The 14,535-nt window shown below is 45.8% G+C and overlaps 1 protein-coding gene across 7 annotated transcripts in view; it reads right to left on the bottom strand.

Annotated features, from left to right (window-relative positions):
• STK31 (serine/threonine kinase 31) overlaps nt 1–14,535 on the bottom strand; it is an 89,895-nt gene that overhangs the window by 57,094 nt on the left and 18,266 nt on the right. For all 7 annotated transcript variants that reach the window (XR_002093700.2, XM_019498053.2, XM_019498049.2 and 4 more), the window contains exons 7-10: nt 7,492–7,844; nt 4,889–5,084; nt 2,109–2,224; nt 140–299 (exon numbers count right to left, since the gene is read on the bottom strand). Coding sequence is in view for 6 of the 7 variants with exons in the window: in XM_019498053.2 (XP_019353598.1) it covers nt 140–299; nt 2,109–2,224; nt 4,889–5,084; nt 7,492–7,844 (825 nt within the window). In the remaining variant the exon portion in view is untranslated. The remainder of the gene's footprint in view (nt 1–139; nt 300–2,108; nt 2,225–4,888; nt 5,085–7,491; nt 7,845–14,535) is intronic.

Raw genomic sequence — 14,535 nt, forward strand, 5'->3', positions numbered from 1 at the left:
CTGCAAAGTCTGCTTATGTAGTACCCAAGACACTATAGATGTTTTCAATTCTGTATTTATGATAGCAGAGTTAATTTATAAGCAGAACGTGCTGTCAACAGCTTACAAGTTTCAGCTTTGCAGAAAAAATCCAACTCACCACATTTCTGCATAACTGAATCATCTCTTGAGCCAAGTTATATTCTGTCCAAATCTTCTCCAAATTTCCCAAGGAGAACGGAGTAGCAAGGCATCCTTCAGTAACTATTTCCACAGCTTCTGATAAGTCATCTCCAAAACGAACGTTCATTTTTTTATGCCTATTTGGTGAGGGGAGGGGCAAAAAAAAGGCATTCAACAAGACAATTTTACTTGGAAATATAATTTTCTTCAAGCACCAAAAGTTCTAGAAAAAAATATCACCCATCAGGGTTACTTATAATTGCTCTAAAATATCAAACACATTAAGTCTGTTTCAGAACCAACTACAGATAACAGAAATTCATCAAAATATAGGTAGCTCCTTGTGGTACAGAATTATCATCCTTCTTCCTTGTAGTTTCCTCACTGCTTTCTTGTCTCCCTTTCAATTTATTATTTATTTTTCTATTTCTCTATTCTCTGCCTCATACTGCTCTCTTTGAAAGGTTAATACTCAGTTTATCCCTTAAACATGTTAAGAGACCTTTCTCACTAAAGCAAATGATCACTTTTTTCTTAGTCTCCTCCATATGCACAAAGGCACTTTTTATAGCTATCCTTCAAAACTCCATTGTTTCACTTTGTTGCCTACAACACAACAAAAAGCAAATACAAAAAAGGAGCAGAGATATAACTAACTACACAAAGAGATACAAATTAATCACTAGTGTACCATGTTTACCCAAATACAAAAAGCCACCTTGGATGTTAAGACCCAAATAATCAGATTCTACACACAAAATTTATAAATTCATTATAATTTTTCATATACAGAATCTAATTATTGGAGAATCGTCTTAAATTCCCCCCCCTCCCATGCAGGTGATGAGGGGGGGCAGTAATGGGGCAGGTGGTAGGGAACAGGACCAGGCAGCAGTGGGGGCATGTGGTAGGGCACATGGGGGGCTAGTAATGGGACAAGCAGTGGGTGGTGCTGGGGGGCAGGGAGCTTAGAGGCAGTGGGGTAGGCAGCAAGAGAGGCAAGCAGCTTGCCACCCCCAGCCTCAGGTCCCCACATCCCCTTCCTCCTATTTCCCCCCACTGAAGTCCCCCACCCTCTTACTTTTGCTCTGCACTAGTAGGCTTAGTTGCTGCTGCAGTCTGGGACACAGAGCATGGCTCCAGGTCAGCCGGTAGCAGCAACGGCACAGAGCCAGCACTTGCTGCTCCAGCCTGGCCCATAGCGCAGTGCTGGCTCCTTGTCACTGCTACAGAGGCAGGTTAGAGCCACGCTCTGTGTCCCAGGCTGCAGAAACAAAGCCTGCTGGCACAGAGCAAAGGTAAGGAGGAGTGCAGCAGAGATGGAGAGAAGGAGAAGCAGTACAGGGTGTGGGGGGAGACTGGAGGTTGCAGGGGAGGAGGGTTAGGGCATACAGAGGCACATGGGGTGGAGGGAGAGGGGGACAGGCAACAGCTGCAGCCCCAGCTCCTGCTCCAGCCCCAACCCTGGCCACAGCTGTCTGCCCCACCTTGTTTGACTGTAAGGCCAGGGTTTTTTCCTCCCCTTATTAAATGGGGGAAGGGGGAGAAACCCTGTCTTCTAATTGAGTAAATATGGTACATACTTTGTGGTGCAAGTGCTTTTAAAAAAAAGTAGGTGCTTTAATCCAAATGTTTCCTGCAGTACTTGGGATTTTAAGCCCCATTTACAACGATAAGAAAAGAACACAAAGGTCATTAAAAAGAACAACTTTATCACATTGATAAATGGAAAAAGAAGGTGCAGATTTCATTCGAGGTTTTCAAAAAAAGTGCAAGTCTTCTCTAAACTGATTTATGTTACTTTTTTAAATCAATTTTTATATGAAATATAAAAATTTCCACAACATATAGAAAACAAAAGAGTAAACAGAGACTCATTTTAAAAAGGAAAAAAGCAAGCAATGGAATTATAGAAAAATGATATAGTTTAAGAGAGATGTACATACCTAACTTCTTTCAGTATCTTGAACTTGGCAGCCAGATTTCTCATTTTAGTTCCTACACATGTTTGCAAAGTTTTCTCCAAATGTTTATGAGTTTCATTAGAAGCTTTCTTTTCTTCCTACATTTTTATTGCGTTTTTTTATTTTACCATAAGGGAAAAGGGAAGAACACAGTCAGCTTCTATTACTAAAATAGAGAGCGCTAGTTCTTCTCTACCTAAAATCGCAGTAATATAGCCAAATTGCTTTAAAACACAGACAAAATGCCTATAAAACATGATTGCATGTGCATATAATCACATACACTGTGATTTTAAAAATGCATGTGCATGTGTGTTATTACACACACACACACACACACACTTCTTCATTCTCTTCCCATTTCATACCATTAAAGAGCTCCAGTGAGCTATTTTGTTGTGGTTGGGGGGTTTTTTTGTTTAAAGTTTAATGAGCAGGATTTCAGATTTTACACTCAAAACATTTTGCTGTACCAGAAAAACAATCCAGAAATTCATTTATTTCCTTACTGTGATAAAACCACAAACAACCCCCCCACCCCCCAAAAAAACCCCAAAAAACAGTAGATCAATGCCACCTCTGATATAATTTTCCTCAAGTCAACAAGACTGGTAAGAAAAAATGAAGAGGGGGAAGAGAACTGGGAGGGAGAAGGGGAAATATATTCCACCTCCAGGATTTCCAGTCTGGCATCAACAGGGCTTGCAGTCATATATCAGATATGTTGGGGGGTTTTTATTCCTTCTTTGGGGGCCATTAAGTGTTCTTTAGGGGCTATCAGCCTTATGCACACAAACCAAAATTAAAAAATATATATATATTTTAAAAATTCCTGATAAAGCTCTAACTTGTTCTTTCTATTGCTAGCTCTGAGCAATTTTTTTTTGTTTGTTTGTTTTTTTAGAGGTATAAAGACTTTCAGGATAGTTATTAAGAAGACTTATATCTAAATGTTTACAGTACCAGAAGCTATGTTGAACTGAGGTATATTCATTCTTGTAAACTTATGTACCTGCTTAACTTGTTGCAACACCCTTTATTTTCACTATTTTTTTTTTGTCTTAAAGTTCTCCAAAACTCAAGTAAGATACCCTACCACTAGCAGCATTTAAAAGTAATAGCATTTATACATTTAATTCACTATGAATTTTAATCTAAAATTTGTAACAACATGCATTCAAATTTGTTTTAGAAAACTTCAACCTGCAAATCGAGAGCACATGAAACAAGAGGACAGACCTGGCTTTTAAGCACTGTCTCACTATATTCTCATTTAAACAAGTTTACTTGCAATTAAAAGAAAAAGCTAGTTCATATTTAAACATAGAAAGAAGTAAAGAATCACAAATCTCAGAAGGCAGAAGTTCTATACCCTATGAAAACCGGCCCTTGTCTACACTCAAAAGTATTCAAATAACTTAGGAGTAGTATATAATAGATGCTGTCTTCAGATGGAAGCCCTTGGGACAGCTTCTGGGTCAGGGAAAGAGCAACACTCTCCTAACCAGAGGCAACTGGTCTCAAATGAGTAACAAAGGTGGCTCTGAAAAGTCTTGCTCTGTCCCACCTGAACACCACCCACATGCTCTCCTTTCTGTTCATTACAATTTGATCTGCTGTCCAGCAGGTGGGGAACAACAACAGGCATCTGAATGCAGGGCACTATATCAATATCTAAAACTTGTATTCATCATTGACGACTTCCCTTCTCTAATTCACAATTACAGAAAGAGAAGAGACCTGCCTAGCCCCAAGCACTAAAAATTTAAAACTTCTCTTTTGGGATTTCTGAAATTGACATGATTTAAGTTCTGGTGTTCGCCAGAATCTAAGAGCCCTTTAACTGGGAACAATCCCTCATTTTTATAATTTTTGTCAGGCACTATTATTTGAAACCATGTTTTACTTATCCATTTTGAAAATAAATCAGTAACTCTACTACCAGAGTACAGGAAGCCCTCGCTATTCGTGAACTCGATTCGCAGATTCAAATATTCGCAGGGGAGGGCAGAGCCAGGAGGTGGGCGGAGAGCAAGCACCAGGGACATGGAGGGAGGCGGTGGCATTTTTTGTGCTGCCACCGCCAGAGGCAGCTGCAGTGGTGCTTGGAGCAACTGTGGCAGCGCTCGGGGGGAAGCAGTCAGTCCCCAGGCACTGTGGGGAAACCCCACAAACAATGGGGGGGGGGGAGGAAAGCAGGGGGCAGCTGTGGGGTCTGACAGGGAGCCCCCATCAGTATTCGTGGATTTCGCCATTCGCAGGGATCTTCGGAACATATCCCCCTGCAAATGGCAAGCGTCTGCTGTACTGTGTACTTCTCAGCTAAGATCAGTACTTTTCACCGTGAAATACCATATGCACATTTCTTTTTGAGTTTCTTTTTAGTTTTGGTCGTACAGTTGAAGCAACAATCCATTTCATTCTATTCTGCAATTCAACAAGCTGGAGATGATTCAAATGTGCCTACTACTATTTCATAGCCAAAATGTACCAATCTCAGTATCCAATAAATAAATAAATAAATAGTTTCAGACCACAATGTTAGAAAAAGAAGATTCAGGCCATTTGTTAATACAAGGACATCTTTTTCCCTGCTCTTGTAGAAACAGATTTCCAAATAAGGGAACCAGCTGAGTATAGAAGAGAGAAATGAGAGAAAAAAAGCCTATCACCACAAGATTATGAGATTACCAGATTGCACTATATGACCTAATGGCAAAGGGCACCAGGAGAATGGAGTTTCTGCTCACTCTTCCATGTACCTGCAGTTCACATTTAAGATGTTGCATCTTCAATTCTAGTTCTTTATAATTCTGTAGGAGAATTTGATTCTGTTCTTTAGCAGCTTCTCTCTCCCCTTTAAGCTTTTCATTCTCTTCAAATAGTGCCTGATCCTGTTTTATTTTTGCCAAACTGATGTTGGATCCCACATTGAAGTCAGAAGCTGTATTTTTTTCCCTAACAAAAATGAAATAAAGTTAAGGAAATACAGACGCTCATGTTATCAAGTCATAGTAATTCTTTAACCGCTACCATAAAAATTCCCCAAGTCATACTGATCAAAACCAGAGACCTATTTTATAAGCATCTATCCACACAGTCATGCTTCATTTCTTTGGAATGGTAAACTTCCTATGCTGGTCATCGAACTAATTTGTATGCCACACCAAAAAATAATTATATACTACAAATATCTATTAGATTTCACTTGCTTGCAACAAACTTTCCACTACATCTAAAGACTTTTAATGGAAGGCTTTCAATTAAATTCCATTCCTACTGACCAAAACCTCAGTACAACATATTGCAGCCTTGGCAAATCAAGCCTTTCTGTAATTCAAATATTTTAACTATAAAACAGGTCCAAGCACTTTATAGCTTTTCTTTTCTGTTCAGATCTCAAATCAACCTATAATTATAAGAATATTATTTCTTTCCATATTTAAGAGCAATGATTTGATATATGCAGTACTTCTCTGACAAACTATTTCAAATCATTGCAAGTACTTGTAACATATTTACACTGTGATTTTAGGTTCATAACAATTCATCACTGCCTCTCACGACCTGTTTCCTTCATCAGTAGTTATGCACAAATTCTAAATAAATAAGGTGAAATATACAGCATTAAAGACAATTAAGGGGCCAAATGGAAATAGAAGATGTCTTTGTCTGCTAGCCACATACCTGTTTCAATAGATCAGTAAAGACATTTCTGTAGGCAATGCTGTTGTTGAGTGGAAGAGAGGACTGTTTACTGGGCCCTAAGCTCCTCTAAAACTCAGAAGGCAGTGCTGACTAGTTAAAATTATTCAGGGATGAGGCAGTTTACTAGAAAGCTACTTTAGAGGTACATCCAATTATAGTTACAACAAACATCAATGTGGACATTTATTTTGATGGTCTAGATTTGAATAAAAAATTGCAGCCCACACTGTGGGGGAAGGCTGCTCTCAACTGCTTCAGTGGTGCTCTAGAAATTCCTAAATAGTTTATCCAACTATGAAGTGCCAGTGATTTAAAAAAAAAAAAAAAAAAAAAAAAAAAATATTCTGCTATCTTAAGTTTCTAGGTGCTGAGCAGCATCTTTCCCACCCACAAATCTTTCCCTTGGTCCCTGGTTCCCATGGCAATCCTACATACCATAATGATGAGTTTCCTTATAAAAAAAATACTGATGACGGCAGTCACCAACCCCAATAACCTCTTGCCAACGTAAGATGAGACACCATAGACAGACATACCTTTTTTCCCCTAAGGCTTACTTTGAATTATGACTGGTGGCTTTATTTCATAGGAGCATAAAATTGTTCTCCCACACTAATAAATAGCCAAACAGTATTTGTCCTTCTAGAAAAAAAATGTATTTCACATTCCACATAACTGGCAATGAAATGGTTTCAACGGAAACATTGATTCCACATAATTGGCAATGTAAGTGTTCAGGTAAATTAAGAGTCTTCATCTCTGCAGACATTTATTGCTTCAAATACAAATCTAAGGCCATGTATAGATGAAACGAGGCGTGTATGCATGAAACTTTAAAACAGGCTAAATGCTTTTGCACTGCTTTAATGGTGTTGGTGTTTGCATGCCTCAGCAGCGTATTGCAAGTTATTTCCAGCCACTGTAGGAAATTCAGTAGCATAACACACCTTAAACGACTTGGAGCACAGCAAGCTAAAACGTCTTTGAGGAGTTTTAGTTTGCTGCCCTTACAACTGCAGAGTGAAGCACCAGGCTCCATGCAGCACCATGGCGCTGCAGGAAGCCCTGCAGGGAACCTGGCAGCAGCCCAGGAAAGCAGTGAGCCTGATCTTTCCCCCCCCCACCAAAGCCTGTATGCCTGAGCTGTGCGGGGTCCCGGTGCTTCCCTCCATGACCGCAGTGCCCCCTGGGACCTCCCAAGCTGCGCGACTGCAGGCGGGTGCCACCTGGGGGAGGGCCGACACTGCCGCAGGGGGAAGCACCATCCCACCCCCAGAGCCCAGGGACCACTCCGATCACTGGCAGCTTGCCCTCCCCTCCCCACCGAAAGAGGCACGTAAGTCAGCGGGGTGTGTGCACAACACAGTTTTAATCAGCCCTAAATTGAAGCGGTGTTTTTTAAAACCCACTGCTTCTATTTAGGGCCCCCGTTTCATCTACACACGTCCTAAGTCCATACTTTAAACAACCATCAGAAATACAACCTGCATAAAAATGTTCTAGTTAGTTAAAAAAGCACAAACATTTGTAGAAGACAAAACATACTTAGCTATATATTTGATTAATCTTTTTTTTTTTCTTCACACCACCTCTCTTACTCATATCCTTCAGTCTAATTGAAACACCAACACACTCATCTACCACCCTGTTGTCTTACTTGGTAAGTGGCATATGGTTTCCAGTAGAATTCCTTAGGCTGGTAGCTAGCTGGTCACCAAAACACGCTTTTCTTCTGCTGTACACGGCAGGGTTGCTCCTGTTTGCCCACAAGGAAACTGAACCTTTTACATTCCAAGCCAGGCACTGAACTGAATCTGAATTTTTCTCTTCACAGCTGCCAGCATTGGGAGGAGACTTGCATTTTTCAGCAAACCCCTTCTTAACCATCTCTTCCCCGATATCCACTTCTCCACATTCTGCCTGGGCAAAAATGGTACCATCCTGATACAGCGCTTTATGTCGCATCCTTATCTTTTTTTCAAAAGTCAGGCTGCATAAGAATTTCCTCCCCTGTAAAAGAAAATTTTCCAGAAGTTATAAAAACTGCTCATAATGAGGAGTTTCTTCTTCTTCAACTCAACTTACTTTCCATTAGCAAATGGACTCATTGAAAACAAGAATCCCCAAACTTTAAAAAGATGTTAATGGCACTTATAAGTTAGATGTCCAAAATTCCATTGACCTGCAATCTAAATTGGGTACCTAACTACCCTGAAGCAGTTTTGGAGATCCCAGGCAACACTAGTATCTAACAGTATTGTACAAAGGTTATCCTTTCTATAATACAGGGGCAGGTCTTGTTTTAATTACTGATGTGGTTTATGACATTCTTTTAACCTCCATTTTTGCCAGCATTTTATACAGGTTAATCATAGTCGCATAAATAATTGCCATGAGTTTAAACATAGCTTAAAATTACCTCCCATTTAAGTCCTCACTACTATAGAGTACATTAAAATAAAAGTAGTGGTCTGCTACATATCCACAACCTGAAATGGAACACAATATACATTTCATAGATTTTATAGACATTAGTGCTGGAAGGGACCACGGAAGATCATCGAGTCCAGCCCCCTGCCCAAAGGGCAGGAAGTCAGCTGGGGTCATTGGATCCCAGCAAGATAAGCATCCAAATTTCTCTTGAAGGCATTCAATGTAGGAGCTTGAACCACCTCCGGTGCAGGCTATTCCACACCTTGGAGGCTCGGACAGCAAAGAAATTCTTCCTTATGTCCAGCCTGAAATGGTCTTGCAGGAATTTATAACCATTCGACCTTGTCATCCCTTGGGGAGCTCTGGTGAACAATCATTCCCCCAGATCCTGGTGAACACGACGATAAACTTATAGGGGGCCATCAGATCGCCCCTGAACCTGCACTTTTCCAGGCTAAAGATTCATAGATGTTAGGGTCGGAAGGGACCTCAATAGATCATCGAGTCCGACCCCCTGCATAGGCAGGAAAGAGTGCTGGGTTTAGATGACCCCAGCTAGATGCTTATCTAACCTCCTCTTGAAGACCCCCAGGGTAGGGGAGAGCACCACCTCCCTTGGGAGCCCATTCCAGACTTTGGCCACTCTGTGAAGAAGTTCTTCCTAATGTCTAGTCTAAATCTGCTCTCTGCTAGCTTGTGGCCATTACTTCTTGTAACCCCCAGGGGCGCCTTGGTTAGTAAAGCCTCACCAATTCCCTTCTGTGCCCCCGTGATGAACTTATAGGCAACCACAAGGTCGCCTCTCAACCTTCTCTTGTGGAGGCTGAAGAGGTCCAGGTACTCTAGTCTCTCCTCATAGGGCTTGGCCTACAAGCCCTTAACCAAACGAGTGGCCCTTCTCTGGACCCTCTCCAGGTTATCCACATCCCTCTTGAAGTGCAGCGCCCAAAATTGCATGCAGTACTCCAACTGCGGTCTGACCAGTGCCCGATAGAGGGGAAGTATCACCTCCTTGGTTCTGTTCGTCATGCATCTGCTGATGCACAATAAAGTGCCATTAGTTTTTCTGATGGCTTCATCACACTGCCGACTCATGTTCATCTTGGAGTCCACTAGGACTCCAAGATCCCTTTCCGCTTCCATGTCACCAAGCAGGTCATTTCCTAGGCAGTAGGTATGCTGCACATTTTTCCTCCCTAGGTGCAGCACTTTGCATTTCTCCTTGTTGAATTGCATTCTGTTGTTTTCTGCCCACTTGTCCAACCTGTCCAGGTCTGCTTGTAGCTGTTCCCTGCCCTCCGGTGTGTCCACTTCTCCCCACAGTTTTGTGTCATCCGCAAACTTGGACAGAGTATACTTCACTCCCTCGTCCAAGTCGCTGATGAAGACATTGAAGAGTATCGGTCCCATAAGAGTCCCATAGCTCTCAGCCTGTTGTCGTAAGGTCTGTTTTCCTGACCTCTGATCATGTGCATGGCTCTTCTCTGGACTCTCTCAACCTTCTCCACATCCTTTTTGAATTGTGGAGCCCAAAACTGGACACATTGAAAACATTGTTTTTTAGATATATTGGGAGTAAAAGGAAGGCCCAGGGAGGAATAGGGCCACTGCTAAATGGGCAGAAACAATTGGTGACAGATAAGGGGGACAAGGCTGAACTCCTCAACGAGTTCTTTGCCTCAGTGTTCCTAAGTGAGGGGCACCACAAGTCTCTCACTGGGGTTGTAGAGAGGCAGCAGCAAGGCGCTGGACTTCCATACATAGATCCTGAGGTGGTGCAGAGTCATTTGGAAGAACTGGATGCCTTTAAATCGGCAGACCCGGATGGGCTCCATCCAAGGGTGCTGAAGGCACTGGCCGACATCATTGCAGAGCCACTGGCGGGAATATTCAAACGCTCATGGCGCACGGGCCAAGTCCCGGAGGACTGGAAAAGGGCTAACGTGGTCCCCATTTTCAAAAAGGGGAGGAAGGAGGACCCGGGCAACTATAGGCCAGTCAGTCTCACCTCCATCCTTGGTAAAGTCTTTGAAAAAATTATCAAGGCTCACATTTGTGAGAGCCCGGCAGGGCAGATTATGCTGAGGGGAAACCAGCACAGGTTTGTGGCGGGCAGGTCGTGCCTGACCAACCTAGTCTCTTTCTATGACCAGGTTACGAAATGCCTGGACAAAGGAGGGGTGGATGTTGTATACTTAGACTTCAGGAAGGCCTTCAATACGGTATCCCACCCCATACTGGTGAACAAGTTAAGAGGCTGTGACTTGGATGACTACACAGTCCGGTGGGTGGCGAATTGGCTAGAGGGTCGCACCCAGAGTCATGGTGGATGGGTCGGTCTCGACCTGGAAGGGTGTGGGCAGTGGGGTCCCGCAGGGCTCGGTCCTTGGACCGATACTCTTTAATGTCTTCATCAGCGACTTGGACGTGGGAGTCAAATGTACTCTGTCCAAGTTTGCAGATGACACAAAGCTATGGGGAGAAGTGGACACGCTGGAGGGCAGGTAACAGCTGCAGGCAGACCTGGATAGGTTGGACAAGTGGGCAGAAAACAACAGGATGCAGTTCAACAAGGAGAAATGCAAAGTGCTGCACCTAGGGAGGAAAAATGTCCAGCACACCTACAGCCTAGGGAATGACCTGCTGGGTGACACAGAGGTGGAAAGGGATCTTGGAGTCCTAGTGGACTCCAAGATGAACATGAGCCGGCAGCGTGACGAAGCCATCAGAAAAGCCAATGGCACTTTATCGCGCATCAGCAGATGCATGACGAATAGGTCCAAGGAGGTGATACTTCCCCTCTATAGGGCGCTGGTCAGACCGCAGTTGGAGTACTGCGTACAGTTCTGGGCGCCACACTTCAAAAAGGATGCGGATAACCTGGAGAGGGTCCAGAGAAGGGCAACTCGTATGGTCAAGGGCCTGCAGACCAAGCCCTACGAGGAGAGACTAGAGAACCTGGACCTTTTCAGCCTCCGCAAGAGAAGGTTGAGAGGCGACCTTGTGGCTGCCTATAAGTTCATCACGGGGGCATAGAAGGGAATTGGTGAGTATTTATTCACCAAGGCGCCCCCGGGGGTTACAAGAAACAATGGCCACAAGCTAGCAGAGAGCAGATTTAGATTGGACATTAGGAAGAACTTCTTCACAGTTCGAGTGGCCAAGGTCTGGAATGGGCTCCCAAGGGAGGTGGTGCTCTCCCCTACCCTGGGGGTCTTCAAGAGGAGGTTAGATAAGCATCTAGCTGGGGTCATCTAGACCCAGCACTCTTTCCTGCTTATGCAGGGGTTCGGACTCGATGATCTATTGAGGTCCCTTCCGACCCTAACATCTATGAATCTATAGACACGGTACTCCAGGTGAGGCCTCACCAAGGTCAAGTACAAGGGGAGAATGACGTCCCAGGATCTGCTTGAGAAGCATCTATAGATGCAAGCCAGCATTTTGCTCACTTTACTAGCTGCAGCATCTCATTGAAGACTCATGTACATCTTGTGGTCAATCATGACCGGTTGACTCAGCGCCCAGCAGTTGGGTGCAGGAGGAGGGAGAGGAGGCTCACTGGGCACACGTGCGGGCTCTCAGCACACGTGTGCCCCCTGCAACGTACCTGAGGTGGCAGAGGCTGAGGCTGAGAAGCAACAGCGGGGGCTATTGCAGCTGATCCCCCGAAGGTAAGTGGGGCAGGGGCCGGCGCAGCTGCAGAGGATCCGGAGGGGAAGCCCCTGGATCCCTTTGCTGAGCCGGGCAGGGAGCCGCACAAACAGGCGCGCTCTGTAAGGGCGCGCCGGCGTTTGCACAGGCAGAAGCAGGCAGGGCAGCAAGAGAGGCTTCCCAGGAGGAAGGAGACTCCACCAAAAAGGAGGGAGGTAAGGACTACCTGCAAGCCATGGTGAGGACTTGCAGTGCTGCCAGGGGTCCTGCCTCCGTGGTGCCACCCTTCCAGGGCTCCTCTGAGGCTGCCACCCAGACGGAGCCCTTGGGGGGCCTGGCGACCACCTGCCCCCTGAGCTGTGGGGGTGGCTGGGTGGGATCCCTGGGGGTGGGACTGAGGTCTGGTGACTCCACCACCTGCCCCTCTTGTAAGCGTCTTCAGGCTCTGGAAGGTCAGGTGGCAGAGCTCCAGGCCAAGGTGAGCATGCTGCGGGGGATCAGAGCAGCAGAGGATGAAATTGACCTGCATTTCCATTCTCTGCAGGGACAGGAATCCACCAGAGAGACCCTGCGTGCACAGTGCCCAACTAACTAATCAGTGGCAGCAGGTACCTGTCAAGGCCAGGGCAGTCCGAACAACTGCTGTGCCTGGTCCCCAAACACCCCTCGGGAACAGGTACGCAGCCCTGGCCCCCCTGGAGGAGGAGGCAGAAGAACTGGTCCCCAGAGGAACTGAAGCCGCTCGACCTACATCACCGGCTCAGAAGAGGCATACCCCGAGAAGGAGACGCAAAGTTCCGGTCATCGGGGACTTCATCCTGAGGGGAACCGATGGTCCGATCTGTCGCCCAGAGCCCTGGACACGGCAGGTCTGCTGCATGCCTGGAGCAAGGATTCGCAATGTCACAGAGACCATTCCTAAAATCATCAAGCCCTCTGACTACTACCCACTGGTTGTGGTCCATGTGGGTACAAATGATGCATCCAAGGGCAAGCTGGATAACATCATGGAGGACTACAAGGCCTTGGGACACCAACTGAAGAGGATGGGAGGTCAGGTGGTATTTTCCTCCATTCTCCCAGTAAGTGGACAGGGTAGGCATCATGAGGCCTGCATTAACATGGTTAACCGGCAGCTTCGGAGCTGGTGCCACGAGGCAGGCTTTGGGTATTTTGACAATGACCCAAGTTTTTTAAGGAGGGCATGCTGGGGCAGGATGGGTTTCACCTCTCCCACAGCAGACGTATCTTTTCCTCTAGGTTGGCTAATCTCGTACAGCGGGCTTTAAACTAGCTTCACCAGGGGAAGGGGCCGCTTCGAGTGGAGGGGATGCTTCACCAGCTCACAGGGTGACAAGAGGAAGGGAAGCACAGGTAAGTATAAACATCCGAGGAGCAAGAGGCCATAACTGTCCTGGGGGTGGGAAGAAGGCACGAGCGCCCTCAGGTGCCTCTACACTAATGCTCGGAGTATGGGGAATAAACAGGAGGAACTTGCCCTCAGAATAGCCAGTTCAAACCTAGACATAGTAGGGATCACAGAAACGTGGTGGGATTCATCCCATGACTGGGCAGTGAGCATTAAGGGCTATAGGCTCTACAAGCAGGATAGAGAAGGAAAGAAGGGAGGTGGTGTGGCGCTCTATGTCAAAGAGCAATTCACATCCTCTGCCAGCAAAATGGGGTCGGAGGAAGGGCAAGCTGAAGTGCTTTGGGTCAAGATACAAGGGGGTCGTGGGGAGATGGATGTAACAGTGGGGGTCTACAACGACCCCCCAACCAAGGGGAGGAGCTGGACCAGGAATTTTCGGGCCAGCTTGCAGAGGCACTTAAGGCAAGGGATGTAGTTGTCATGGGTGATCTAAATTACCCCGACATCTGCTGGGAGGAGCAGTCAGCCAGGTCGGACGGATCCAGGAGGTTCCTGGCCGAGATACAGGACCTCCACTTAACCCAGAAGGTGCACAGTCCCACCAGAGGAAATGCCCTGTTGGACCTGGTCCTGGCCACAGGCGATGATCTGGTAAGAGGCTTCCAGGTCCTTGACCACCTGGGTGATAGCGATCATCGCTTGCTGGAATTCATCATCCAGTGCAGGGTGACAAGGGCTGCAGTAAGGCGGTAGCCCTAGACTTCAAGAGGGCCAACTTCAAGGAGTTGAGATTGGTGGGAGAGGCGCTGGCGTTTGAGGGCAGGGGAACTCAGTGCCCAAGATGAGTGGTCGTTCCTTAAGAAGACGATACTCAGGGCCCAAGAGGTGATGATCCCAACTAGAAGCAAGGGGGCAAACAGTGCCCAAAAGCCTCCCTGGCTCACCAAGGACATCCAAGAATGCTTAGTTGCCAAAAAGGCGGCGTACACCCAGTGGAAAGGGGGGGCGATCTCCAAAGAGGAGTATACCTCCACTGCTCGGGCCTGTAGCGGGGCTGTTAGGAAAGCTAAGGCGGACATAGAGCTAGGACTACCGTCCAAGATCAAAGATAATAAAAAGTCCTTTTTTAAATATATAGGGAGGATGAAGAAGGCACCGGGAAATGTGGGGCCCCTGCAAAATAAGCTGGGCAATCCGGTGGTTGCGCCAGAGGAGAAGGCAGACCTCTTTAACAAATTCTTC

The sequence above is a fragment of the Alligator mississippiensis genome, chromosome 5 (assembly GCF_030867095.1).
Source record: "Alligator mississippiensis isolate rAllMis1 chromosome 5, rAllMis1, whole genome shotgun sequence".
In the NCBI taxonomy this organism is placed as follows: domain Eukaryota; kingdom Metazoa; phylum Chordata; order Crocodylia; family Alligatoridae; genus Alligator; species Alligator mississippiensis.